We start from the raw sequence: 26604 nt of genomic DNA, 5'->3' as shown, positions 1-26604 counted from the left end.
CCGAGGATATCCTAAATTGGCTGATGCCTTTCCAGACAACTAGATCACACTGTTAAAAAAAAAAAGATGTCATGACTAGCGGCATCAGACCATTACAGAAAAATCTTCAAACTAAAATGCAACTATTCATCGGGTGTAACATGGGTGCTAAGGAGTCAACAAACGGATACAATATGCACTAAAAATCCATCGAATTGTGCAGGTAATAAATTCTGGGAAAAGTAACATGATCACATTTGCTTAAAACCATGGGCGTCAATTAACCAAAATGCCTGGAGTAACAGAAGTGATATCACATGTCCTCTGACCTTCGCTTTCATTCATACACGCTTACACATACACACACATTCAAGCTTATAAACACACTCTCTCATTAAAGTACACTCACCTGCAGGCACGTACACAGCATACATTTAAACACATGTTTTACTTACTTTAGATGCCATTGAAGGTATTATTTTAGTGAATAATATAATATTCATATATACTAATAGTGACTATATTATTCACTATTAGTAAAGTTAAATATTTACAGAAAGCAAAGAGTGGAGCCTCAACTGATGTATTTAAGGACGAGGTGCCACTGGGTTCCTTGCTCGGATTTTGCCACCTCTGAGGCCAGGGGTTGCAAAGGCAGTGCTGGGGGTTGTAGCTGCGACCCTTAAATGACATCCATGCTTTGAACTTCCACACACAAAAGAAGTGTGCTATTTCGTGTAGCAACGTTGTACTGCTTCTGGAAGGAACTGCGTCTCAGCAGCACACTTGTCTGTGATAGAGGGCGTCAAAACAAAAGGCACACAGAAGTGAACAGACCAGAACCCCACAAAAGCTGATGGTGTAAACACTAACACAACTGTCTGAAACCCAGACATCTCGGGTTGTCATCATCTGGAGAGTCACTTGTACACTTCAACTACTGGGAAGCCGAGTCAGTGGGGCAATGCCTATACTCATGAACCTCCTTTAACAAAGTCGATCACAGAAATGACAAATAGTGGTATACACTACTGACCTCAGCTGGTGTCTAACCAGTTACCCGCTGATCCACCCAGTGCCTCCACAGCAGCAGTGTTTTTGTAATACTTTCTAGCAAATATCAAATGTATTATAAAATGAAAATAAAAAGTAAGTAAATTCCCTATTCTACCCAATACATTGAAACATGCAGTCAGAAAGCACTTACTGTCGCGGATGCTGTCCCAGTTCCACTGGTCGTTCTTGAAGAACTGGTGTTGCTTGATTTCTTCCACCCCGTTTCTTCCTAGTCGCTTCTCCCTAAACATAGCAAGGCATCAGCATTAGGAGAACAAGTCTGCTTTGGGGGTTCAGGACATTGTCGGCCCATAGACAACGCAGTCGCAAGGCACCTTCACTCGCCTACCCTGAGAGAGCAAGGGAGCTTGGCCCTCACCGGCCACCGTTATGGCCTGACTAACCGGGGCCTCCTCCCATGACCCCCGCTCCTGGGTGTGCGTTTCCCTCCCTTGAAAGCATGGAACCGACTGGGGCTCGCGTCCTGCCAAGTGTGGAGGGGGCTGTGTTCCTTGTACATTGGGTGAGGCGAGGGCAATAGCATTTTAAATAGAAAAATATCTCCTCTGCAGGCACCCACGATGCTGCCAAGCCATAGGGCAAGTCTTAGCGACAGAGGGGAGGGCGCAAGAATGTGATAATTCATCGCCAAGTGCGGCGGCACAAAAATGCAAAAAGTAAATACATACACTCTGTACAGTCCCAGGATTTAACCCTTGCGCACCAAATGAGAAACACGTCAAAGGGCGAACAGCACGGGCTGTGTTGGAAATAAGGAGCATTTCAGGCAGCACAAGAGCCACTTGAGACCCAAAATTAAATAAAATAAAAAAACAGGAAAGAAACCAAGTTATTCCACCTATCACATCCAGCGCGCAACTGGTAATCAAGTAGACATGAAGTGCGCATCTGTTTTAAGCATCCCTCGGGGACTAGAACTAATATTCACATGAAAGATCAGACAAATAAAAGGACAGCCAGCGCCGCCCTCTGACCTCTCCCTTCTAGAGCTACGCCTTTAACCTCAATGCACGCGGGTATGCTCAAGCAGCTTCGTCCTCAAGGTCTATGTGCGGCCTGAAAGAACTGCCACACAACCGCTCCTTAAAATAAACACAAGATCGCAGAATTGCTTCACTTTCACATCAATGTTTTATGCTGTAATATTTTGCCACTCAATGATAAATGGCTGGTCAACAGGGGCGAGCGAAAGTTGTATTCTTATAGAGAAACTGGGCAAAATAAACACATTTTGCAAAACCAGCTCTTTTTATATCTACTTTGCATTTGGCAAAATTACACAAGTGAAATGTGTATATAATTGTTTTTTGCCACAAGTGTATGTGCATATTTTGCAGCAAAATACGTGAGAATGTTTCAATTTATATATTGCTACGGCAAAACAATGGGGCATTACTTTTTCTGCAACTCCTATCTTTTTTTTTTTTTACACATTTCAATAAATGCGCGCACAATTTCGGCAATATTTCATGACGAGTGTAAAAGATCAGTCTAGCAATTTCGCACACCCTGAAGTACAAGCATCCCCTCCCTCAGACAACTCACAACTGCCCTTTTTCTCTACAATAGCCAATTCATTAAAATCAATTCAAGAAATATCATTACTAGAAGATTTTTAACCGTCTCTTTGTGTTTTAGTTTGTTTTTGTCCTTTGATAGGTTCTCCCCTCTTTCATTTGTTCAGTTTAAAATTCTAGTCCGCCAGCTACAATGGCCACTACTGGATGCAGCTATTCTGATGTCCAGCAGAGAGAAAATACAAGGTAAATTCTACTGGTTTAGATAAAACTACCAGACAAAAAGCAATTACAAAACAATCACATTATTAAGTTCAGACATGCAATCGAAACCCACTATAATTTTCTCTAGAAGCAACCCTGTTCAAACTAGGGCCCTTGCACATACAAGAATCTCAAATAAAATATGAAACTGGTTAATTGAAAATGCTGCCACAGACCACAACCCCACAAAAAAAAAAACACCACGCAATTTGCAGGTTATTATCACAAATGAAGGCTTAAAACAGGGAGGTTTCTATACATACCGGTCAGTTAAAAAGGCACAGATTAGGTCCTTGGCATGCTTCGAAATTTCGACATCGTCTGGGAAATTGAGCGAGTTCTTGTGGTCCATGATCTTGCTGTATGTTCCCACTAAGGAATCTGCATAAAATGGAGTATCCCCTACGAAGAAGCAAGACACGTCAAATTCACAGTGTGGTAGTGGGAAAGGTACGTCCTACAAGATGTGTGATACTCAGTGTAGCGGTGGTGGCAATAAGATAGGTTTAGCTGCACGTAAATTGAATTTACTCTTTCAAAGTAAACATTCTTGAGCTCGCTTATGTAGTCAGCAAAGGAAATACATTTTCACATGGGGAGAGAGCGTTTTTCAAGATCCAATTTCCAAAATGTTTTTCTTGAGTTTTGCAATCGCGAGTGGCACAGAACGCCCTTTGTCAAGCCAACCAGGTTGGGATTTAAAGCCTCACGAACTTGGCTCCAAACTCCTGTTAATAGAGACACCACATCTATATGTCATTCCACAGAGGCGACGGCGAACAGATACCCTCACTGTACCAGCTGTCCTGCTACGCCCCTTTCCATTGGCACAGAGATGGCAGTGTTTCAGGGCGGATTTTAAGACCCAGGTAGATTTCTCATGGATGGAGTAAAAAGCACACGCATGCTTTTCGAAAGACCAAGACGGTGTAAAGCAGGGGTCTCCAACCTTTTCTGTTATGAGAGCTACTTATGATCAATACAAATCATCCAGAGTTACTAATATAATCAGTATAGTAATAACAATTACATCAGAAAACATTGTTAGTGCCATCCTATGTAAAATTACCCGCAGCAATCACCTCTGCATCAGACAGCGTAGCCAGCAGTATTGTAAAAAAAAAAAAAGGCTTTATCAATTTGGAATGCCTTTACACAGGCAATACATACCAGCCATAGATTAAAAACCCTTGGCAACAAGGTCATAATATTAGTAATAAACCTCCCAAATACAACATGGTTTATCACTCAAATATCCGCTTTAAATATATTTTGGAAATTCAACCCTCAGCTTATCAGTTCTAAAAATACACACATTCTAGCTTTGAACATTTTTCGATTTTGGTATACATATTTTAATTTGGTCAAGCGAAAGCTTCTAATTTAGTAGGCTGGACTGGACCCAGGAAAGCTACTCTTAGGCAGCTGAAGAGCTACCAGTGGCTCACAAGCTACAAGTTGGAGAAGCCTGTTCAGTACGTGACTGGTTGGTCTGTCGCAGACCGGCCAAGGTACTTAAAGCCCACAACAGCACCAACTCGCTACACATTTTGAAAAGCGAAAACGATACCAGCACTTTTTTCAGTGTGTGTGTGTGTGTGTGTGTTTTGTGGGAGAGGGGTACGCACACATTACTCCTCTGAAATGGAATTTCCATTAAAACATAAGTGGACGGGACAAGTTTTTCTTAGCATTAACCAATGACGCGACCTAGCCTTGATTCAGTAACCCTAAGCTAAATGTTTCTTTTTGGCATTCTTCTTTATCCCTTTTCTGCCTTCCTCTAGATCAAAATCTAATGATGAAAGTTAAGTTCGAGTCTTCAAAAACAAGCACTGGGAAAGCCAATAGGTCTGGTGTGGTCTATCAGACTTTTGTTTTTGTCAATGATGGTTTTGTTTGGGCAAGCTTTTCTGGAAACTTTATTTTGGAGGAGCAACCGAGTCCTCTCCGATATAAAAAATGACTAAACACAACATTTTATTGGCCTCAAAACCACACGCTGACAAAGTAGAACTTGGCAATGAAGAGAACTACATTGTGTGGATACGCTCCTTGCGAAAGAGCAGAATGCCATCATTCAGTGAAATCAGTCAATGGCTGAAGTGGCCTGACCCACTGGCCCAAGCTGCAGTGGGTGGAAGAAAAATGTAAATTGGATGCAGTCAGGCCACAGGCTCAAGACGGCTGGCTGGCTGAAATACCCCTAGAAGTAATAAATATTTATTTTCCACGAGAAAAAAAACCAAAGGTGAAAGTGACGTTACAGTTAGGTCAAATGTACCAGTTACAGTTAACTCAAATAACTTGTGCTCTTGTCATGCATACCTATGTCATCAATTATGTAATTTCAAATGTCTTCAGTAGTATTACCAATGATGACATAGAAAGTCATGAGTGTTGTAATATATGAGGCCATAAGCAGTGCAAAGAGAGGTTGCAAGTTATAGTTACTTAAGTTAACTATAACTGGTGAATTTCCGTCAAATGTAACGTTTTAACTCAAAATTTCACCTAACTAGAATGCCACCATGATGTAATGTAACCTTTGGTTTTGGAGAACGTTTCTGATGATATTTTTAAGGTAGATAAGATAGTTCCATACCCACCTAAATCATCACTTTGACCTTTGCAACGTATGATTTAATTACCATACCTCACTTAGCCAACCCCAGGCCATGCGTGGCATGTGGATGGGTGCAGGGTCTGACCTACTTCTGGCCCGGCACCCAACCCTTTCCCACACAGCCAGCCCATCCTCCTGACTCCAATGGAAAACAATCCCTCTCCTTTTTTATAAAACAAAATATCCTGTGGGACTCTTGTAGGAGCCGTGCTAGACCCGTAGGACTTCTGCAGGAGTTTGGGAGGACAGAACTGGCTTCCGCAGGACTCATGCGGGATTGCAGCTCCCCAAAAACAACACTTTTTATTTGCCCACACATGGTCCAGGTGCTCAGGGTACCCCTATGCTGCCCCTCATACCTTATTTTTAGGACAGTCCCACACTCCGGTAATGGCGGCAGCAATATTTGTGTGCAGGTTGCGGCCAGCCAGAGTGTGCAAGCTACTGCATCTTTTCATACTTGTCGTCTGTAGCACTGTGTAAAACCCCCTACGTCAATTACATAGGGAAAATACACTTTGGGACCCTCTCCTCCCAATGCTTGGTGGATCTCGCCAAAACCTTCCAGGAAGAAGGTGAGATTGATGAACTTTTTGGGGTTGGGGGGTTGTGAAGATTCATCAAACTGTGGCAAAGTTATTATCAAAACCAAAAAAACAATTTCCTATTGTTACTAGGTCCCAACTATGATATTTACATACACATATCTATACAAATATATATATAGATCACCGAACACCCTACTCCAAAGGAAGCAGGCTGGGGCCCAGAGGGAAGTCCAAAGGTAAGCTTTATTTCACAGGTACAGCAGGAAAAAGTGGCAGCGTATGCATTTCGGGAGAATGAATGTGCCCTCATCAGCGCCCTTCACGGATAGAGTGCTTGTCAGCCCCGCTCCCCTTCACGGATTAAAAAGAGGTGTGTCGCTCCTCCGCCGCCGAAATATCCAACACCTGTAAATTCGCTACAGTCCAATGTTGCCTACAACTCCCAGAATGCTGTGGAATACACATTCTGGTTGGTGATGACGGAGGTCAAAAAATGTCAGTTGATGGAGCGATAATTAAACTTCAAACGGGTTCACTCGTGCTGTATCCAATGTTACAAAGTGTTCCCTCGGGTCCCCTCGGACTGTCACAACCATTTGGCCCTGGAGGAAATTTGACAGGGGCCATTTGTGCAATGCACGCGAGCCTCCCGGGGTAAATACCTCGGACCTAGTCGGTCCCTCCAAAGCGTTGTGGTGGACACCGGAGTAGTCGATCCCTCGACTCGTAAAACTGCAGCAAAGCAAAGTCAGCAACTTCCGGGCCTCTTGTGCGACAGGGACACCCAGCAATGCGCTACTGGCCAGCGCAAAATCCGTCACCGAACACCCTACTCCAAAGGAAGCAGGCTGGGGCCCATAGGGGAGTCCAAAGGTAAGCTTTATTTCACAGGTACAGCAGGAAACAGTGGCGGCGTATGCATTTCGGGCAAATGGATGTGCCCTCATCAGAGCCCTTCACAGATAGAGTGCTTGTCAGCCCCGCTCCGCTTCACGGATTAAAAAGAGGTGTGTCGCCCCTCCCCCGCCGAAATATCCAACAATCTATATATATAATCAGATTTTTGATTGCTTACAATACACATTTTTGCTAGGAGACTTCACAACCCTGGGTTAGAGGACAATAGCTTGCCTCTAGGCCCAGGAAAGGCCAGCTGAAGACTTAGCAGGGATTAGCTATCCGGGAGCAGACAAGAACAGCTGGCAATACAACAGATAGCTTTAGCACTACCTCTTGACTTGGACCCACCTAGCAAGTTAGACGTCTGCCTGAAAAGGTGGAAAAAACTGTTTAATCCTGTCTAGTAGGGGATTGGCCTAGAAGCTGAAGACAGGCCTATCGGGTGGGAGCTGGGTCCTTCCATCTTTAAACTGGGGCTCCTGGGTAATGTAAAGTAAGGCAAAAAGACAATTCTGCAAAAGGAGGTGGGACCTGCAAGAAAATTGGTAGAATTAGGTGGTAGAATTCATCCAATCATGTGCTAGTGCACAGGATGAATCTGGGACCTCTGCCCCCTCCTTAGAACATTCCTGAACTTTGGAAGACTCCATCGGAAGAAGGCAGGCTTGCTTGAAGAATCCAGGCTTCTGCTAAATGAAGAGTAATCACTCAATGACTCCTGAATCCTGCTTGCACCCAGGGCTAGAACTCCAGTATAGTGGTCATGCTGGCATCCTGTCTACGTGCTCCGTGGACACAAAACGCAGAAAGACTAAAGAGAGCTCAGCTATCTAAAGAGGAGCAGGTCCTGCAGGAGACATGGCTGGAGAGAGACCTGGTGCTCAGAATTCTGCCCTGAGGAGCTAAGGCTGCAGGACTTAGCTTCCTGCAGAAGCTTTCCCAGAAGTTGGAGACTTCAGTCTGAAGGTAAAACCTTTGACTGGAACAAACTGATTGGTGTATTCAACCTCAGCTCCATCATTGCCAGTTAAAGAAGAAGTTCCTTACCTCAGATAGAGACTATCTAGCAGCAGATTCCTTACCATAGAATATTACTCAGGCATCAGAATGCATCCGCAGGTTTTCGAGCAATTCCCCTGCGCATGGTATATTGAGTCGTTTGGCTCCCCGTCAGACTTGGTGAAGCCAGAAATTACGTGAGTGGTACACATATAGGTACCACAACAGAGCGCTGACATAAGTTACTTTTGAAACTTTCCATGCAAGGAGCACGGAGCCAGGATGAGAACTGACCACTGGTGTGAAATGCTAAGGTCCTGAAAAGGGTGTCCCTTACACTGGAATCAGCTTGAAAAGCGGGGAGGGAGGGCTGGTAACAAATCTGCAACTAGATAGTCTCTACCAGTGAAATGTTACCTAAGGTAAGTAACTTGTGTATCTGATAGAGACTTCTAGCCGCAGATACTTCCTTTAGAATAGATACCCAAGATATTCCTCTCAAGAGGTAGCTCTGCTAAACCAATTTAATCCTTACAATCCTGCAGGACTGAGCATGCAAAGCGCCCGATGCAACGGACCCGACTGTCCAAGCAACAGTGCTTGGTAAACGTGTGCACAGACGACCACGTTGCTGACTAACAGGTATTCAGGACAGGGACTCTACAGGCTGCCGCATTGGTCATAGCCTTAGCTCTGCTGGAATGAGGTGGTCAGTTTCTGCAGAGCCGTCCCTTTCTTGACTCCTACATACCCCACAAAGAGTCGATCATCCACCCGGAGCTCTTTTGTGCGATCAATGTAGACGGACACCGCTCTTTTTGAGTCCAGACAATGGAGTCTTTCCCTCCTCTTTAGAGAGGTGAGGCAGAGCAAAAAAGGTAGGCTATGTGACTTTCTTGCCTGCATGCAAAGGAGTCACAACCTTCAGAAGGAAGGAGGCATGTGCCTGGAGCACCAGCTTGTCCTGAAAGAAGCTGGTGCAGGGAGCATGCACAGAGAGTGCCTGCAATTCGCTGTCCTCCTGGACAATGTAATGGGCACTAGAAAGGCTGTTTAGATGGCCTATAGCCTAAAAGGGAAGCTCAAAAGGTGCACAAATTAAGAAAGTTAGAATAAGAGTCAGTTCCCACTGGAGATATGAGGAATAGCCTGGGGGAAACAGGGCATGCAAACCTTTGAGAAACCTAGCCAAAACAGAGGACTTGAAAACAGGTTGGTCTGGCAATCGAAACAATTTTGATATGGCTTCTAAATAACCCCTAATTGTGCCTAGAGCAGAGATTTCCTGGGCCAAAGATAGAGCAAACAGAAGAAACTTAGAAAGAGGTGCAGAAAGAGGTTAGATGTTTTTAGGATCATACCATGCCACAAACTTAACCCAATGTCAGGTGTATACCGACTTGGACAGGAGACACCTGGCTGACAGAATCTTATCACAGACTTCAGGACGGTCAAAAGCTGTCAGCTGTCACCGCTCAATCTCCATGCATGAAGGTGAAGGGTGTGCAGGTTTGGGTGCAGAACCCTGCCCTGTTCCTGTGACAGAAGATCCTCTCGAGAGGCAGACCAATGGTCATGCTCAACATCTCAGGATTCCAGAGTCTCCGTGACTAATCCAGGGGCACAAGAATAACTTGGACCCAGTTGTTTCTGATCTTCATGCAAACTCCGGGCAGGAGCGGTATAGGCGGAATGGCGTACAGGAGGCTGGAGAACATTCAAGATAAAGTGTTTCAGGGGCGAGAGTCGCCTTGGAAATGCCAGTGTGCAAAACAGTGGACATTGCACATTCTCAGGAGTGGTGAACAGATCTAACCAAGGCTCTCCCATTGTTTAAAGAGACCTTGAATGACCTCCAGATGGAGACGCCATTTGTGATCCGCAAGGCATTTTCCGTTGAGTTTGTTTGCCTTGGTGTTCAGAGAGCCTGCCAGGTGTTGAAACCCCAAGGTAATGCCCTGGTGTTCCAGCCATGTCCAGAGGTGCTCAGCCTCGTAGCAAATGGTCCACGAACCTACCCTGCCCTGTTTGTTGCTTTATCACTTAGTGGTAGTGTTGTCCGTGAACACCTGCACCAGCCTTCCCTTGATCGAAGGAAGAAAGGATTTCATAGACAAGCAAATCTACCAAAGCTCCAATAGGTTGATGTGGATACTGGACTCCACTGGAAAGCAAGAGCCTCTGATGTCCACCTCTCCCAAATGGCTGTACGATCCAAGAAGTGACGCATCTGTCAGTACAGTCGGCTCTGGTTGGGGAAGGAAGAGGGTTATGCCCCTGACCCAATCGCAGTTCATCAGCCACCACTGCAGAGCTTTCAAAGTTTCTTCCGAGATCTGGACCATGTCAGAGAGATTTCCCTGATGCTGCGCCAACTGGGTCTTCCAGATCCCACTGCAGAGCTTGCATTTGCCAACAGGCATGTGTTACAAGAGGTATGCAGGAGGCCATGAGGCTCAACAACCTCATGGTCATTATCCTCAAAATCAATAGAAGATGAAATATCGGTATCATAAGCTGAATATCTCGGACTCGCCTCTTGGGAAAATAGGCCAGAAACTGCATTGCGTCTAGAATAGTTCAGATGATAGGGAGCATAAGCTATTTTGAGGACATAGGTATCTTTTTGTTTATTAAAGTCTACTATATTTTTCAAATTGGTTTGGTAATTTTATTGTGTTGTGTTCTTTGCTCTGAAACTGTTGACACTGCATGATCGAAGCACACACTTGACAGGGGATTGCCTGCTGCTGGTGCTATAGCTATAAGGAGCCGAGCAGGGATTCTCGCAGAACTGTGTTTTGATTCTTCTAGTGTGGAATGTTTGAGGAAGTAGGGATGCCTCTTCCCTCAAATTAATTATCCCATTTCTAACAAAAGTGCCTCAGAAATAATTGGTCTTTGCACAAAGATTTGAGACCTACGTGGCGTCCAATTAAATCAATGACCTTCACAACTCTTACTCTACCAGGTCCAACTCCAACTTGATCCCACCGAGACAAATTTAAACCATCCATTCCAACCTGTATAGAGAACCTCTTCACAATCTTAGAGTCAACAATAAAGACAACCTCACAAGAGTGATCATCATCCAGATTCCCTCCCACACTAATACACCACAACTTAAATGTGTACTACTCAATTGCAGGTCGGCCAGTGAACACGCCTCTGACATCTCCGACCTCATCCAACACATGTATTTAGACATTATTATCCTAGCTGAAAGATGGCTAAATCCGGTCTCCTTTTCTATCTTAGACCTTCTAGTACCTCCCACTCACAACATAATTAGGCTAGACAGAGCTCTGAAGCTGGAGGGTGGCCTAGACTTCTATTCATAGGAACACACTCTTGATTTCTCACTTGGAGTCCCCTTTGCCCTCCAAATGTAAATACCTTTGTCTCAGTATCTCAAGTAATAACCTGACTATTTGCAAACTTCATGCTTTCGATCCCCCCCCCCCCCCCCCCCCCCCCCCGGGAGAAAATCTCCCCTTTATCGAGCAACTAATGGAAGTGATCTCTGGCAATGTCGACTCAGCCGTGCGCCAAATCTTACTTGGTGACTTCAACCTTCACTGGTCTAACCGCAATGACCAGGCGCTATCCTGCCTTAAAGCATTCCTGAATGATCATGAGCTGATCCAGCACTGTGACCAACCAACTCACAATAAAGGAGAAACGCTAGACCTCATTATCCCACAAGGGCAGACCATCACATTGGATACCATTACCCCTTGCAAACAGGGAAGTGTCGATGAGGAAGGCTCAGCCAACAAAATTAAAGATCTGGAAAACGGACCTTAGATCAATAAACGCAACTGAACTAGCAGCCCACTGTAAATGTGCCCTCTCCTCCCAAGCTGACTTGGTTGATGTTCAGTTAGTCACTGACTCCTACAATTCGACCATCTCCAACATCATGGATATCGCATCATTCCTACAAAAAACGCTTCAATAAAAATATCCAAACCATGGTACAATGACAGTTTAAACACAGAACGCCATAACCTTAGGGCAGCTGAATGCTCCTGGAAATCCAATCCATCCTTGGAACAAGTATAACTCCTTAGCCGCATCGCTGCTGCGGCGATTTTTGAGCTGTGCGGCTTTTTTCATTTTACCGCGTTACATGACGAGCTCAGCTCGTCATCAGCACACGCCACCCGTGGCTGATGACGAGCTAAGCTCGTCATCAGCAGCGAAGGGGTTAGAGATGTTAGGAGCTTCTATAACAAACAAATCAAGAGCACCAAGGCAGATTATTTCAGACACCAACTTGATCAAGCTACAAACTGCCCCAAGAAACATTTCGAATTGGTCAAACAGCAATCAGTTGCAGGCCCAAACCACTAGGATTCTGGTGTTATCCCACCTTCTTGCGATGATCTTGCTGCTTTCTTCAATGAGAAATCAAGACTCATCACCATTGAACTCGCCTCTAAGAAGGCTCTACTGCCATCCCTTGACCTCTTAGATAAGCGCAAACCAATCATTCTGATCACTAAGAACAATGCGTTATGGGGCACCTTCTTCCCATTCAGTGAAAAAGACATCTACAAGATTCTTCAGAACATCAATGATAAAGATAAAGTGCAAGTGTGCAAAACTATGCGCTGTTAAAGTGCCAATGTGCAGGACATAACTTCTGGCATAATCGCTTTTTGCCTTAGGAAAACAGGATAGGGAGCAGCTACTATAGTTATCCCTAGCATGCCCGCCTTGTGTATCCATTTTACCCACTCAGGTAAGTTTACATAACTTGACGGGATTGGCAAAACCTTATATCAAGCACTCTGGCAGCCCTTAACAACCGAACTTGGGGCCTACTAGGAACTTATCCGTGTTGTCACAGCCCCCCCATGTTCACCCATCATCTGTCCTATGTACTAATCAGGTTTTTAAAAATAGCAAGGAACTGTACTAATCTAATGTTTAACATTGTATTGCTTGGGTCCATTGATTCCACCAGTGTAGGCCTGCAAGACCAGATTCCCCGGTCAAGGAACTCTCGTCTTAATAGGCTCCTTTGTTGGTTGAACAAAACTGGGCAGATACATATAATGTGGAGCCGAGTCTTGATCCTCTGATGGCATAATCGGCAGTTCTGGTCTTCACTTAGGCTGCCTTTCCTCCATTTTGGCAGGAAATCTAATGTGGGTATCTCACCAAGTCTAAGGGCCAGAAATGACTGTTTAACCTTCTGATGATAAGGTACTGTAAGCAGTAGAGATTCTGGTAAGATTTAATATGATTTCAACACCAGCCACCCATTATGACGTTTAGTCAATCTTTCCTTGTCTGCAATACATTACAAGAATCAATGTTTGAGGAAACCCCCACCAGTTACTCCTCAAATCTATTCTTCAAATACAAGAGCATGTGGAGTTGAATCTCCTCCCTGCAGATAAAGTTTATCAACACTCCAAGACATTTCTGCTGACAAGATACTGTCGCTCATTCAAAACCCAGGAGTCATTTGTCTAATGTCAACCATCAATGTTCAATTTTGAAAGACTATGCAACAATACTGATATGTTTGTTCTTGAAATATAGACTCATGCATTCTTTCCTTAAACCACCGATCATAAACCAGTGCTACATAAACTCTTAGGACTATCTGCTTCTAAGTACAGGCCAGAACAACATATAGTCAAACAACCTTATGTGAAAACCACAAATACTGATATCCAGTCTTTTATTTAAGTTTATAATGTATATTAAGATAATCAGGGGCTTAGACAGAAATAAGTACAGCAACTGATGCTACAAAGCAGCTGAAGGCTGTGCAAGGTCTGTGCAAAATAAATCACATACCTAGATAAATACCTTAGTGAGGCATTCAGCTCAAAATTATTGATACAGGAAGATCAGCTACTTCAACTTTTTTAGACTAGTACTGGGTGACTAACTTCTGACTAGACGCTTCAGAGGCCCACAACCCATTTGGCTGATCTACTTTCTCTAACTGGGACGTACTTGAAGTCTAAGAGCCTTTACCTCTACGTTGGATTGATCATTTAGAAATGTCATTCTGTTTTTCAGTTAACCCTCCAGTTATTAAAAGATAAGTGATAGCTTCGATTTAGGGTGCACGTGGAAAGCCTTCTGTCTGCGTCAATTGGAGAAAATACCTTACCTAAACTTGTTAGAAAACTATTCAATTTTAAAGATTTATATTTTAATTCGAAGCTCAGTTGTCTTAATAATACTATTATTTGGTCTCTTGATGACGACACATTACCTCTTAAATCCATTAAAAAAAAATATCAAGAGGGAAGAAAATAAAACCCTGGATCTCGGATGCCCTTTGGAAAAGAATACAGAAGTTAAGAAAGGCAGAAAGATAATGGGGCCATTCCTATGATCCTTAATTGAAATCTGCCTGCTTAGCTCTAGCAAAAGTACATTGGGAGAAAACAGTGCAAAAAACCCCAACTATACTTCACTAGTCGCCTAACTACAATCCCAAATTTATCTAAATTATTGAAAATTGTAAATGAATTGCAATGTCCAATTGCAACTAAAAATTATATTATCCGATCCTTTGATCTTTGTGAGCATTTGTCAACCCTTTTTTATAGAAATAAAATACTAATATCAGAAGTGAAATTGAAAATGGAGGCATTGCCCTCCCCAAAGGCCTAGACATACTTAAAAAAAAAACATATACAAACCTTCAGCAGAGAAAATGACAACAAAACCTAGACAGGTTTATCCCCATCTAAGATGCAGACTTCACTACAGTAATTACAAAAAAGTTGCGCTTTGGATTCGTCATTGGAGACATGTCTTTCCAAATATTTTAAACAACTTATGCCTTATATAGCTATTGTAGTGAGATATGGATTTGAAGATTTCTTTATTACTGGCTAATATAGTGAGATATATATTTGAAGATTTTTTCAATAATGCCTATTGTAGAGAGATATTTATTTAAAGATTTCCTCATTAACAGCCTAGTTCCCTCAGGCTGGAAGGAAAAAATTGTTTGTTTACTCGTGAAAAAAACCTTCACTAGTCTCTTCAGAGCCAGGAAACTTAAAACCTCTTTCACTTTTGCCTTTTCTACCTAAATTGCTTAAGAACAGTATATTTCTTCAAATACATTAGCATGTGGAGTTGAATCTACTTCTCCCCAACCAAGCAAGCTTTTGCCCAGGTTGTGGTATGCAACTGGTTGTCGTCTCAGGATCTGACTATCTCAGAAGAAGGATCAATGCTAGAAATCCAAGGGCATTTCTGCTCCCCACCTCTGAACTGTGTTTAATACCATAGATCATGATAATCTACTCTCTAGATTGGTAAATATCAGTAAAAACGGACTGGCACTACCATCGCTGAAATCTCTTGCTACAGACCAAAAGTAGTAAAAGCTGAAGTACCTCAGAAGTCAACCTTTCGCCACTCTTTTTCAATCCCGACATGTGTCCACTAGCAAAGCTCTTAATCCATATGGGAGCTGCTTTCTTCATGTATGAGGATGATACTATTTTTGGAGCGTCTCCAGACCAAAGCTTCCACAGCCTCAAAAACTTAATCTAGCTGATTGGATGTCCTTCAACTACCTTAAGATAAATTTAAGTAAGACACACGTCTACTTCCAGTTAAAAATAGCAATGTGAAGGACTTCCACAGGCATAGTTGCATGGCTACAACTACCCTTCCAGAAAAATCTGGGTGTAATCGGTATTCACATTGACTCAAATCTAGGTACAGCTTCACATGCTCCATATTCTGCCAAGGTGGGAATCCTTCCCGTCAAGATGTCTTGCAAAATTTCCCATTTTTTGAATTCCACAGAAAAAACTACCTATAGTTATTGCCATCAAGCAATTAAGAATCGATTTGGCAATGCCATTCTCCTCAAACCCCCTAAGAAACAGCTAGTAATCAGACTGTTCAAGAATCCTATGTGACTCACCAGACTAAAAATAAATATAAATATAAAGCGATCTATTGCCTAAGGTAAAATGCTACCAGATGTTAAAGGGAATTTTGTTAATGATTTACAAACAGGTATATAGATCCTCGCTAGCATTCAGCCCCCCGGGGGTACGGCTGTCTAATTCCAGAATGTAGCAAGTTTCCAGGACCCTCAAAAGTGCATCCCTATTGCCACCTCTTTTGAGAGGCAAAATGCAGTCAATAGCATAATAAGAGAGATATTTGGGGTCACTCTCATGGGTGCTTTGAAAGTGGTGTGCCATAGGATAGGATTGGTCCTTGTTAGTAATGGCTCTTATGTGCTGCAGTATCCTATTGTGAACCGGTAGTCGGGTACTTCCTACATATCGGAGATCACAAGGACACTGCAGCACATAGACTATTTTATATATATATATATATATATATATATATATATATATATATATATATATATATATATATATATATATATATATATGGTTTGTGAATTTAAGAAAATATTTCATAATGTGTGCATTCGTTTGAGGTATACTTTTTTCCGTGAGTGTGTAATTTTGTTGCAGTTTAAATCATAGAAATTACTTATGCCAGGGTCCCCAGCATCCAGTAGGGAGCAATTCAGTGTGGGTCTTCAAATGTTAAAGTTAAGAACCACTGCACTAGACTGCACTGTCAATGCTTTCCTAAGCGGAATTCAACAGAAGAAACGTAATGAGTTGCCCTCTTTCAGGGCCACCTGAACAGCTACCTTATGACCACCAGGGATGGTAGCAAAGCATCCATATCAAACGTATTGCCATATCTTGGTGCTGAAAGAAGTCTGCATGGTATCCGCATTGACGTGCGGAGGTGGCAGGATCGCATGATACCTTCTTACCAATGGAATCAAGGAGCTTTTCTAATATAACAGGTACATAGGACACAACACTCGCGCTTCAGCAACGAGCGGCACTATGTTCAAATTATTACTCTGTGGAACAACCAGCCACAGAAATGAATCTGAGGATTGGATCGGATTTTTCTGTTGTCCATGAGGTTGCTGTGCATTATCAGTACATTCCAATGCAAAGCTATGCCAGATCTCTACGATGGCTAGATTGAAAACAATGGGCCAAAATATTTACACCTCAGATGTGGCTGAGTACACTGCTGTGGCCCAATCTACAGTGCCGGATCCTGCAGCAGCAGGGAATCATCAGGTGCAAGAGAGAAGGCCACTTGTATGGGGATCAGAACACACTGTGTTACAAACACTGGAAAGCTAGAACCAAGGGGGCCAACAACATTCTGCTGGGACCCCAGAAGAAATTCATTGTCCATTGAATCACCTACCTCTTTAGACCACAAGCACTTCAGGGCTATCTGCGGGCATTATAAAATAAAATTACCCCATTAGGAAGCCTACCAAGAACGTGTCCCAGTATGATTAGGCCAAAAAAAACTCCGAAAATAAGAATAGTAAATTTACAACACAAGGGCGCACAGATAGGTGGACCAGTGTCTTAGGTAATTAAACTGCACGCAAGTGTTTGGTGTTGTTTTCACTGGAAAAATAACCTAATGGTTTAAGATCGGCAATGGACGAAGACAGTGCCCAGGACGGACAAGTGTCAGGGTACCAGCAAAAAATATATATATACTATTGACAAGAGGTTGCTGTGGGCTCTCTTCCTCTCCTTATCCCCTAAACGTGGAGACATATGCTTGCAGTACAAAAAAAACAAGAAGAAACAGAACAGCTACTGCTTATAATTTTAATAGGACAGCAAGGGTCCTTCCGAGTGGGCAGGTGTACTCAAGGAAAGATAAAAAAGATCTTTTTTCGTTTTAATTTAATTGGCTTAAGAAAAGGGCTAACTTTCAATTGTCCCCTTATGGCATAGTTTAAGCACACAAGGATGACTTAAAAATAATCTTTTTAGATAGATGTCCATATGTGATTTGGTGATGCCATCACTCACAGAACAAGAGAGCTAATAGTTTAAGTGGGCTGACCCATTCTCCCGTGGTGAATACAGCAGGGAACAACCAAAAGCGAACGACAGTTTACAGACCAACAGATGAAGAGGCGTGAGCCAGAGATAGGCTGTGTGTATTTTTTTGTATTCCATGGTTTTATTTTTTACACGGGCTAGCAAATGGGCTTGTAAACGCTGACCAAGCCTAGGCATATAAAAAGCCTACAGAATGTCTTTTTCAGTAATCCCGATTAAGCGCATTTTAATGCAGTGGGATATACCCTCTAAAGTAACTGTACAAAATCATTTGCAACTGGAATAAACATTCAAACACCACCCACAAGAGGGTGCAAATGTATTAGAAAAATGCTAAGAGCATGTTTTTAGTTTGATGCACAAACGTGTATCTTTTCAAACATCGCCCATACAGTTAACTCTTCTGCTAATTTAATTTTTAATTAAAATAGTCTATAGAATGTACTTACAAATGAAGAATCACCATCATCACATGCTATTTATGATATGAGTGTGCTTGTCTACATTCCTTTTTGTGTTTCAGCCTCCATCTATCATCATTCCCTTCTCATAATGTTGGACTGGTGGTGGAAGATTTAGTGGGTTGAATTGCTGTTTCGATGAAGTAGGGTTCTCCAACGAGTAGCTAGTGGGCTCCTGGTATCTCTTCAGCTACCTGCAAGTGGCTCTCCTGTGTGCAGAGCAGCCCAGTAAATTAAAGGCTAGTGCTTGGATGACTTAACATACGTACTCCAAAATTGAAAAGTGCGAATTCAAGATGTAAATGTGTGTATTTTCAGACCTCATAGGATGATGTTTGGAGTTCACGAGTTAACTGAGCGAACACAGCTGTTTAATCACTGCTGACTGTAGAGAATTTCAAACCGGAAAACAGAACAAAAGGTCCAATGCTGGAGAAGCATATTTGATCTAGCGTCCCCCATTCGTCAAAACAAGATGCACAAACGAATACACTTCTAACCTGTATCAAGTTTAGTTCACAACACACCCTAGCTAAATCATTATTACTCAAATATATTTTTAGCAATGGGCCACTCCTACACATTGAATTACAATAAAACTGTCAGCATCATTTCAGAGTGTATCGCAAATGTACCCATTTTCCAACCAAACACTCCTTCAATACACATTCTGAGGTTTCGAAAAATATTTCCTTTGAATAATATGACGAAATAGTCTCTAAGCCGAAGCATCCTCTTTCCACCTGCCTTAACTGGCAATGCTGTTTTCACGAGTAGAATATTGTGAACAAGATGAAATATTGTAGAGGGCGCCAGGAGTCCCCTCAACATGTCACAATATATGCAATATTAGAGCTCATAGTTGCATAAAGGGGGGCAGGGGTGAAATCATCCGGAAAAAAGGGGGTTCATAGTTTCTTCCTATTTTTGCACTTTGACATATACCATTTCAAACACTATAAAAGCATTTAACTTCCCTTTCTAAAGTCATTTTCTACCATGTACATGGACTAAATCAAATTTGTTTCCATAGACACATTAGTTTTCGTAGCCAACAATTCAGCTTCCCCAGGGACTCTTCACATCATGCCAGCGGAACCCAACCTGTAAAAGGACAGAGGGTCCCATTGGTGTGTGATCCTCACTGCCGTGGTACAATTCCTGAAGAAGATTATAGAAGATGAGAAAGCCTAAAGACCGCAAGCAGTTACAATGAAATCGAGGAACTGTGGACGCCTAATGGTTTAGCACAAATGGCCTAAGTTTGGAAGAGGAATAGCATTTTTCTCAAGGAAAGTTTTAGGGATGCTTGCAAAGGCGAACTTTCGCATGAGGCTTTGAACGTCAATGGAGCGACGATGAGGAACTTCAGGGTTATCCTCCCTGCCTAAAAAGACTGAAATAGGCCACAATAGCTAAAAAAAAAACTTCTACCTTCCCTACAGTTAGATCAAGAACGGATCCTCTTGTGGACCTTTTGTTTTGGATCTATGTCAACTGTCTGAAAGAGAAGTGGATGATTGAGACACCTCAAAGACAGCATCCGAGCAGACTGCATTTGAGAGAATCCCTTCTTAGCATTAAGAAATACATCTACATCACTTGACTAACTCCACCCAAGTTTGTGGTCCTTTTTAGATCCCCTTGTTTCTTGCATAAAAGGGTGGAACAAATATGAACAGCACACATTAAAAAGTCCGAATCTGTTACCTTTTTTCTTAGACAGTCTGACATACGGCAGGGAAAGGCAAGGTGAAGGGAAATCGTCCAATCAAACCCTTTCTACAAAGGGAGCTTTAATGTTCCCTTCAAGCGATACTTAATGGGGTTGCCTTCCTAAATTCTCAAAAAGGATATGCTGTATCACTTTCAACAACCCTCTGTTGGCTTAGCACTCTCAAAGCAATCATCACATTGGCCATCAATCTGCTCCAATAGACCCTGTTCAGCTACGGGCACAACATCTCACCCCTACGAAGATAGCTTTTGTCAACATTTTTTTCAGCTATTCCTTTGAGGCTCTACTCTCAAACTAGCTCTGCCTTCTAAGTAATCGCTCAGCAGTCTACACTGCCTTTAATGCTAGTGCTTGCTACAGCTGTTGAAGGGTATGCTCTAATTTGAGCATCTGTTCTCTGAGGCTTCAAGAGTAGCAAAAGGCCATACCACATATTTTTGATGAAAGTAAAGGAATACTACCCAACATCATTCATATCTACTCTTCACTATCATGCCTCTAACCACTGGGAAGTAAGTCTGTAAGAGAGCTCAGTGGACTTCTGGAACTGTAGTAGAGATATGAGAATTAATTGAATATTCAAAGTAGGTCCACTCTAGCCTTTCATTCTTCTGACGTCAATAAAATGCGTACCATTCAGTTAGGTTATCAGTGCCTAAGATAGGTAATTCACAAAATAGTCTTCATCACAAATTTGACAAAAAAGTCAACTCTACAGCTCCCACTTTGAAAAGTAAAAATTCTCTCTTCGAGTTAGGCCTTTTAAATAAATATAACTTCCAATAATTTACGAAGTTCTAAAAGAAAAGTTAACTTCATTGATAACCTCATTAAATCCATCACGGAAACATAAGCACTCTACCCAAAAACCTCTTTATAGGCCGTTTGAACCTTATTACTATGGACACAATAACCAATTTGCTTGCGAAACTTAAGGCTCTTGGGAAACAATTTGATCTCTGTGAGTTCTCGCACATCCGCCACTCAGCAACAAGATAGAAAATCGTTGGTCTAATCTTCTCTAGACTCTCAACTGTCTTGTGGACACTCAATAAAAAGGTCATTATTGTATCAATCACCATCCACTTCAGATTTCAAATAATGAATTTAAGGCATACTAACAAACTCAGTGTCTTCCCTCCTCTTGAAAGCCAATACTCTGACTCACAGATTAACTCATTATTCATGAAGATACCAAATAAGAAATTAAATGCTTAAGGTTTTGTCAAAGGCTCTCCAACAACTCAGATACCAACTGAGTTCAGAAATGCAGAAACAAATTACACAAGTAAAATCATCTTACCTTCTGAAACAAAATTATACAGCCTCAAATCTCATAGTTGGGCTAAAATTACAAGAGAATTAAACCACCTTATCACCTTCATCAATAAAAGAAACACCTACAATGAACCCACCAAAAAAGAACTTCTGTTCTGATTTCTGCTCTCCTAAATTCAAGCATGAGCGGCTGCGGCTATCCACCGTCTCCAAACCTGACCTAAATCAAATTAATGGAAACCTTAAACTCACTAGCCTTTTCTTGGCCCTCACATGCGTCTGCACTGTCAAGTACTCTTTTAAACTCATGGGAGATGCTTGGCACCATCTTTTAAACATCATCCGATCACAAGCTTTTATATGAATCTTTAAAAATGGACAAGTGACTTTGTTAATCAAACAACCTAGTTGATCGTGAGATCTTAGCTGACTTCAAACCTATGTTTGTTCTCTTCTCAGGAAAAGCCATTATAGCAAATTACTCGCAAAAAGCAGGGGAACCTCTTACATCCCTCCCAATCAGGTTTTCGGCTGAATCCAGCACCAAAAATAATGGCTCTAAATATAATGTTGATACCTTACAAATACAGGATAGTAGGGTACCTCCTTTCTGACCCTCTGATGTCTATGTGGCATTCAATAGAACAGAAGATCAATAAAAAACCTAAATTCATGCATTTCTTTTTGCAGAAATGTTCTCAACAGATGTGTATCCTTCCTAAATAACAAACACCTATCGGTCAACAGAGCAAACATTCCTACAGGAGCAGCTAGCATGACTAGGTACATTCAAATTACAATGTTACCTCAAAAGTTTAACCCACAATCATGTAACTAAAAATTACACAAAGATGCCTAAACACGTATTGGTCACCCAAGATCACACAACCACTAGATTAAGCAATTCACATTCTCAAAAAAGGAATTATAATGTGATTATATAACTCAATGGATTAAAACAGCAGCTATACGTGTTTTACTTACCAACAAGCATTTCAAAAAGGAAGACGCCAACAGACCACCAGTCACATTCTCGTCCATAGTAACCATCACCTCCTTGGGATTTTAATACCTCTGGGGAAATGTAGTCTGGAGTTCCAACAGCAGTATCACAATGCACCATACCTGTCTGAGTTAATACAGAATGAGCGAAATTGAATAAAACTGACAGAATCTTTAGACAATAACATTAGCAATCATACAATCTAAATTGATATTAAGCTGATTCTACACAAGAGCTCTAGAACTAAGAATGATATAGTTCACCACATATGAGAAAAGAAGATATTTTGCAAGACAAATTGCTACTTCACAAAGTGAAAGAAAAAACAATCTTATCTTGAACAAACACCAATATGAATCTCTTCCTGGCCGCAGGTAATAAGTGCAAAAAAAAACACCACTTCACAATGCAATTCACAGAATCGACTTTCCGTATATAAAGTTACAGTTTCTCTCCTGCTGCAAAGCACAACTCTGATAAGGGATCTTATACAAACTGTTCAGTTGTATTTCTGTGTATTCTCAAGTGAGATAATGTACAAGGGATTTAACCAGATAGAAAAGCATGTGCAGAAGGAAAGGCGCGCATTCTTCCTAGATCAGTGATTTTTTTTCTGGCTCACATACAGGAAATGCCCAAGCATTAAATGTAAATGCGCCTCATAGTTGCATTAGCTGTCAAGAGACAAAGTTCTTGGCTTCACCTCACCCTAAATGTGGGGTGGCTTTGCTTCCATTCTGTACCCTGGCAAACCTGTCGGCTAATCTACCCTGGCCCGTTCGGAGTGACACAGTGAAGGAATTTACAGGCCCTTTAAGGACTTCATGATCACCACATACACTGTCCACATAAAGGTGCTGCTTCATTCTACTGAACAGTGCTTTTCATGAATACACCCAAGTCTGCAGGTCCAACATACTGAGGCTATTCTGCGGTCAGAAGACAAAGCCAAAAACGACATAAGATTTTCCACAACATATGATTTATCTATGGGTGCTAGGATTTCTTAGCAACATTATATATGATACTCTATTTATTCACAGTAAACCAAATATACACAAGCCACCCATTTTTCTTAAAAGAAGAAAAGACATGAAGACCAGTAAAATGCAACAATTTCAATACTTATAATTTTTGTTTCCTTCATTTTGGATTACCTTCATTTCTACCTAACTTCGGAAGTTTTGGCAAATCAGAACCAATGGATCTAAATAACTACAGATGGAAATTAATTAGCCAAAGTATGGGTTGTGGTATACTTGAAGACAGAACTAGGGTAAGTCAAAGTCCCTACCAAGGTCTAAACTACATAGACTAGATTGGCCCACCTGGCTGTAAGCAGCTTTGTCTCAGACATCTGTCAATCAAGACCACATTTATTTTGGCATATACAGCTTATTTAGCTTTCGCAAAGCAATATAAACTTTTTATAAACTAAAAAATAATCAGAGGAACATTGAAGCACTATGCTACAGGAAATCTGCAGGTGGCCCTTGCTGATTCAGGGAAGTCTACATGCAATCATGATCTTATCACTTCAAACTAAGCCCCTCAGCTTGCACGTCACAAGTAAAAGCTTCCCTCTCCATTACAATAACATTGAAAGCCAAAAACCCAATTGATCTATTCCGCAAGTAACACTGCCTCTTAATACTTATCAAAAAGTACCTCGTCAAAAGCGCCCTGCTCATGGCCCATCCTCCACACCGCTGCCCTTAGGCCAAAATCATCTACCCACCTCCCTCCTAACTCAGTTTAATAATATAAGTCTGCAAACCACCCTTGTGTCACTCAACTGGTCTGATTCTCAAATCACCGAGCCTTAATTAAGTATTTGCTTCTGAGCTCTTCCACCATGCTCCTCTCACTAGAATCCAGCCCAGTGCATGAAATAAGAAGTGGCTATCCCACTCAAGACACCTAAGGTGGAGCCCTCAACATACCCTGATTCCATATCAGTCTGCCATCGTATTTCTTACCTAATGGTTTTGATATCTTGAGTGAAGCAAACTCGCCTTCTACCCAACGTTCTTCACCCTACTAAATGTCACAGCATATGCATTATATCGACTGTCCTTCACTGAGCCTGGCCTCACAGTTGTCCCAATTCTGATGCCAATAATAACGTATCCTCCTACCTCATCTTCCTTTACAACTATGTGGTGCCACTGTTGATCACTCCATAGCCCGGGTCCATTCTTCTTTTCACAGCTAGTATATGCAACTGTTAAGATATTACTAATTTCCCTTTAAAAGTACACAACCAATCCTCATACACCCTAGCATGTCAATGCACATTTTGTGCAGGGACGGCACAATACGAGCTGCACTCACAGTGACCATGTCTTCAGAGAACTTTCCATGCTGTCCGGAGGAATTGCACCTCGAGTGATGCTGTCCATGATTAGATCCCTGTGCCATCCAGCTGACTGAATCTTGAGCACACGCTGTCTGGCGAAGCATAAGTCCATTAACTCTGCACATGACGAAGTCCCTGCACTGCCTGGCCAAATAAATCCCAAATGCTTTACCAACGCAAGGTATAGTCACCTAAAGCTGTGCCTCCTCGCAATCACTTTTGTGTACATTGGCTTAGCAACATGACCCTTATCTCCTTTTAGGTACAGATATTTTCCATGAACACATTCAAGAATTTTAAGTTCCACAGGGTACGTACCCTCACGCAAGTGGGTGCCGCTAAATTGGGTGTGAACCAAAACACCTAAAAATCATAACCAGATTTGTGCAGTCAGACCCCCTTTTTCCTTATAGATGGAAAATCTTGCATAAGATACCACACCCCAGTCATATTTCAAGGTATGAAACACCGATGTTTTGCACATAAGCTTACTCCTAAAAACGTTGTTAATGCCCCTTTTCCGAAATGCATTATACCTGCCATTTTTGTAGTATAAATACCAAGACCATGTCCTTAGGCTACCCAGAAACCACTGGTTCGAAAGGCGACGACTACCAACACAAAGGAAGAAAGGTACATGCAAGTATAACCAGATGCAGTAGAGAAACATTTGCAAGATTCATACAACATAGTCGAAAACTTCTTTCGCAGCAAAATCCCAATCATATACAGCAACTTCCCCCTGCAACTGGACCCCCCTGGCTCTCTCCAGAAGTCTCCCAGTGATGAAGGAGGTCACCAAAATCACCAAATGGGACACCATTAACACAGAGGAAAGATCAACTATTCACTACACTGCCCTAGCTGACCCCTGTCCACACCATGCTTTCGACAAAGAAGCAATCCTCCTCTTCTTCTTGTCTTCGGTAAGAAACTGAAGACCTGGCTTTTTTCGAGCAAGACCCCAGGGCTGCCCTCACACTCCTGCTACAAAGCACCTGGATACTCTTACGGGTACGCCAATTGCATAACAGTACATGGGACTAATAAGAAGATCCAACTACCACTAGACTTTGCCTCATCTATGACCAGTGCTTCCCTTCCCATTCCATTTCTAAACTATGGGGAACCTAACTGAATCATGTGCCCCTTCTTGTGTTCATAGTCCATAAGAAATGCTTCTGGTCTGGTGCTTCGTTATAGATTTTCTACACATGTAAAGCACTTTTGAATACTTTCACTTCACAGGTGGCTTTTTTTTTAACCAAAGTATTTCTCTTTTAAATGTTTTCTGTCCTTCTCATGTATCTACTGAAAAAACGTTCTTGAAAACCAACAATGAAAATGTCTTGTGAAAGTAACACAATGCGGGTTAATTCAGAAATCTTTGGACGTCAGAATTCAGCTTTCGTTCTTTTCAATTAAGTATTAAAGCGTTCTTGGAAGGGTTATGTTTTAGTTATTTTACATACAGGAGGAGGGCTAAAATTCCCAAGGACTGTAGGCCCATCCCTTTACTTCACTTGACTGTTCTGTCCACACCGGTCTTACTGGACAACAGGGCAGCACTTTCAGGGTTCCTGTGTCAACTCTCTGCCCAATCCTCCATGTGGTCCTCCCCTCCACAATGAATTCCGTGGCTATACCACAAGACTAATGCAGGGTCCCCTACTCACCAGGTTCAGCTTCTTTTGCTGCCTATTTGATGATCATCTTGTCTTTCCCAGAAACCCTAACATCGTTTCTCTCGTTCTAAGTGTAGGGCAAGTCTAGTAAGCAGCTCCCCCCTTCTACTTCTGTCATTTTAAAACTACTTAAAAACCTTAGCTTTTCCAATGAACACCCTTTCCATTTAGTCAAATCCCCTATTAAAAAATTCATGGTTAAGCTTTACTATTGCACTTTTATTCTCAAACCAGTACAATTGCCCTA

The 26604-nt window shown here is 42.0% G+C and overlaps 1 protein-coding gene across 3 annotated transcripts in view; it reads right to left on the bottom strand.

Annotated features, from left to right (window-relative positions):
- ROCK2 (Rho associated coiled-coil containing protein kinase 2) overlaps positions 1-26604 on the bottom strand; it is a 582433-nt gene that overhangs the window by 195863 nt on the left and 359966 nt on the right. For all 3 annotated transcript variants that reach the window (XM_086926333.1, XM_086926334.1, XM_086926332.1), the window contains exons 6-8: positions 22295-22439; positions 3101-3239; positions 1187-1278 (exon numbers count right to left, since the gene is read on the bottom strand). In XM_086926333.1, coding sequence (XP_086782459.1) covers positions 1187-1278; positions 3101-3239; positions 22295-22439 — 376 coding nt within the window. The remainder of the gene's footprint in view (positions 1-1186; positions 1279-3100; positions 3240-22294; positions 22440-26604) is intronic.

Source organism: Lissotriton vulgaris, chromosome 6, assembly GCF_964263255.1.
Source record: "Lissotriton vulgaris chromosome 6, aLisVul1.2, whole genome shotgun sequence".
NCBI classification, from domain to species: Eukaryota; Metazoa; Chordata; class Amphibia; order Caudata; family Salamandridae; genus Lissotriton; species Lissotriton vulgaris.
This window is presented reverse-complemented; position numbering and strand designations above follow the sequence as displayed.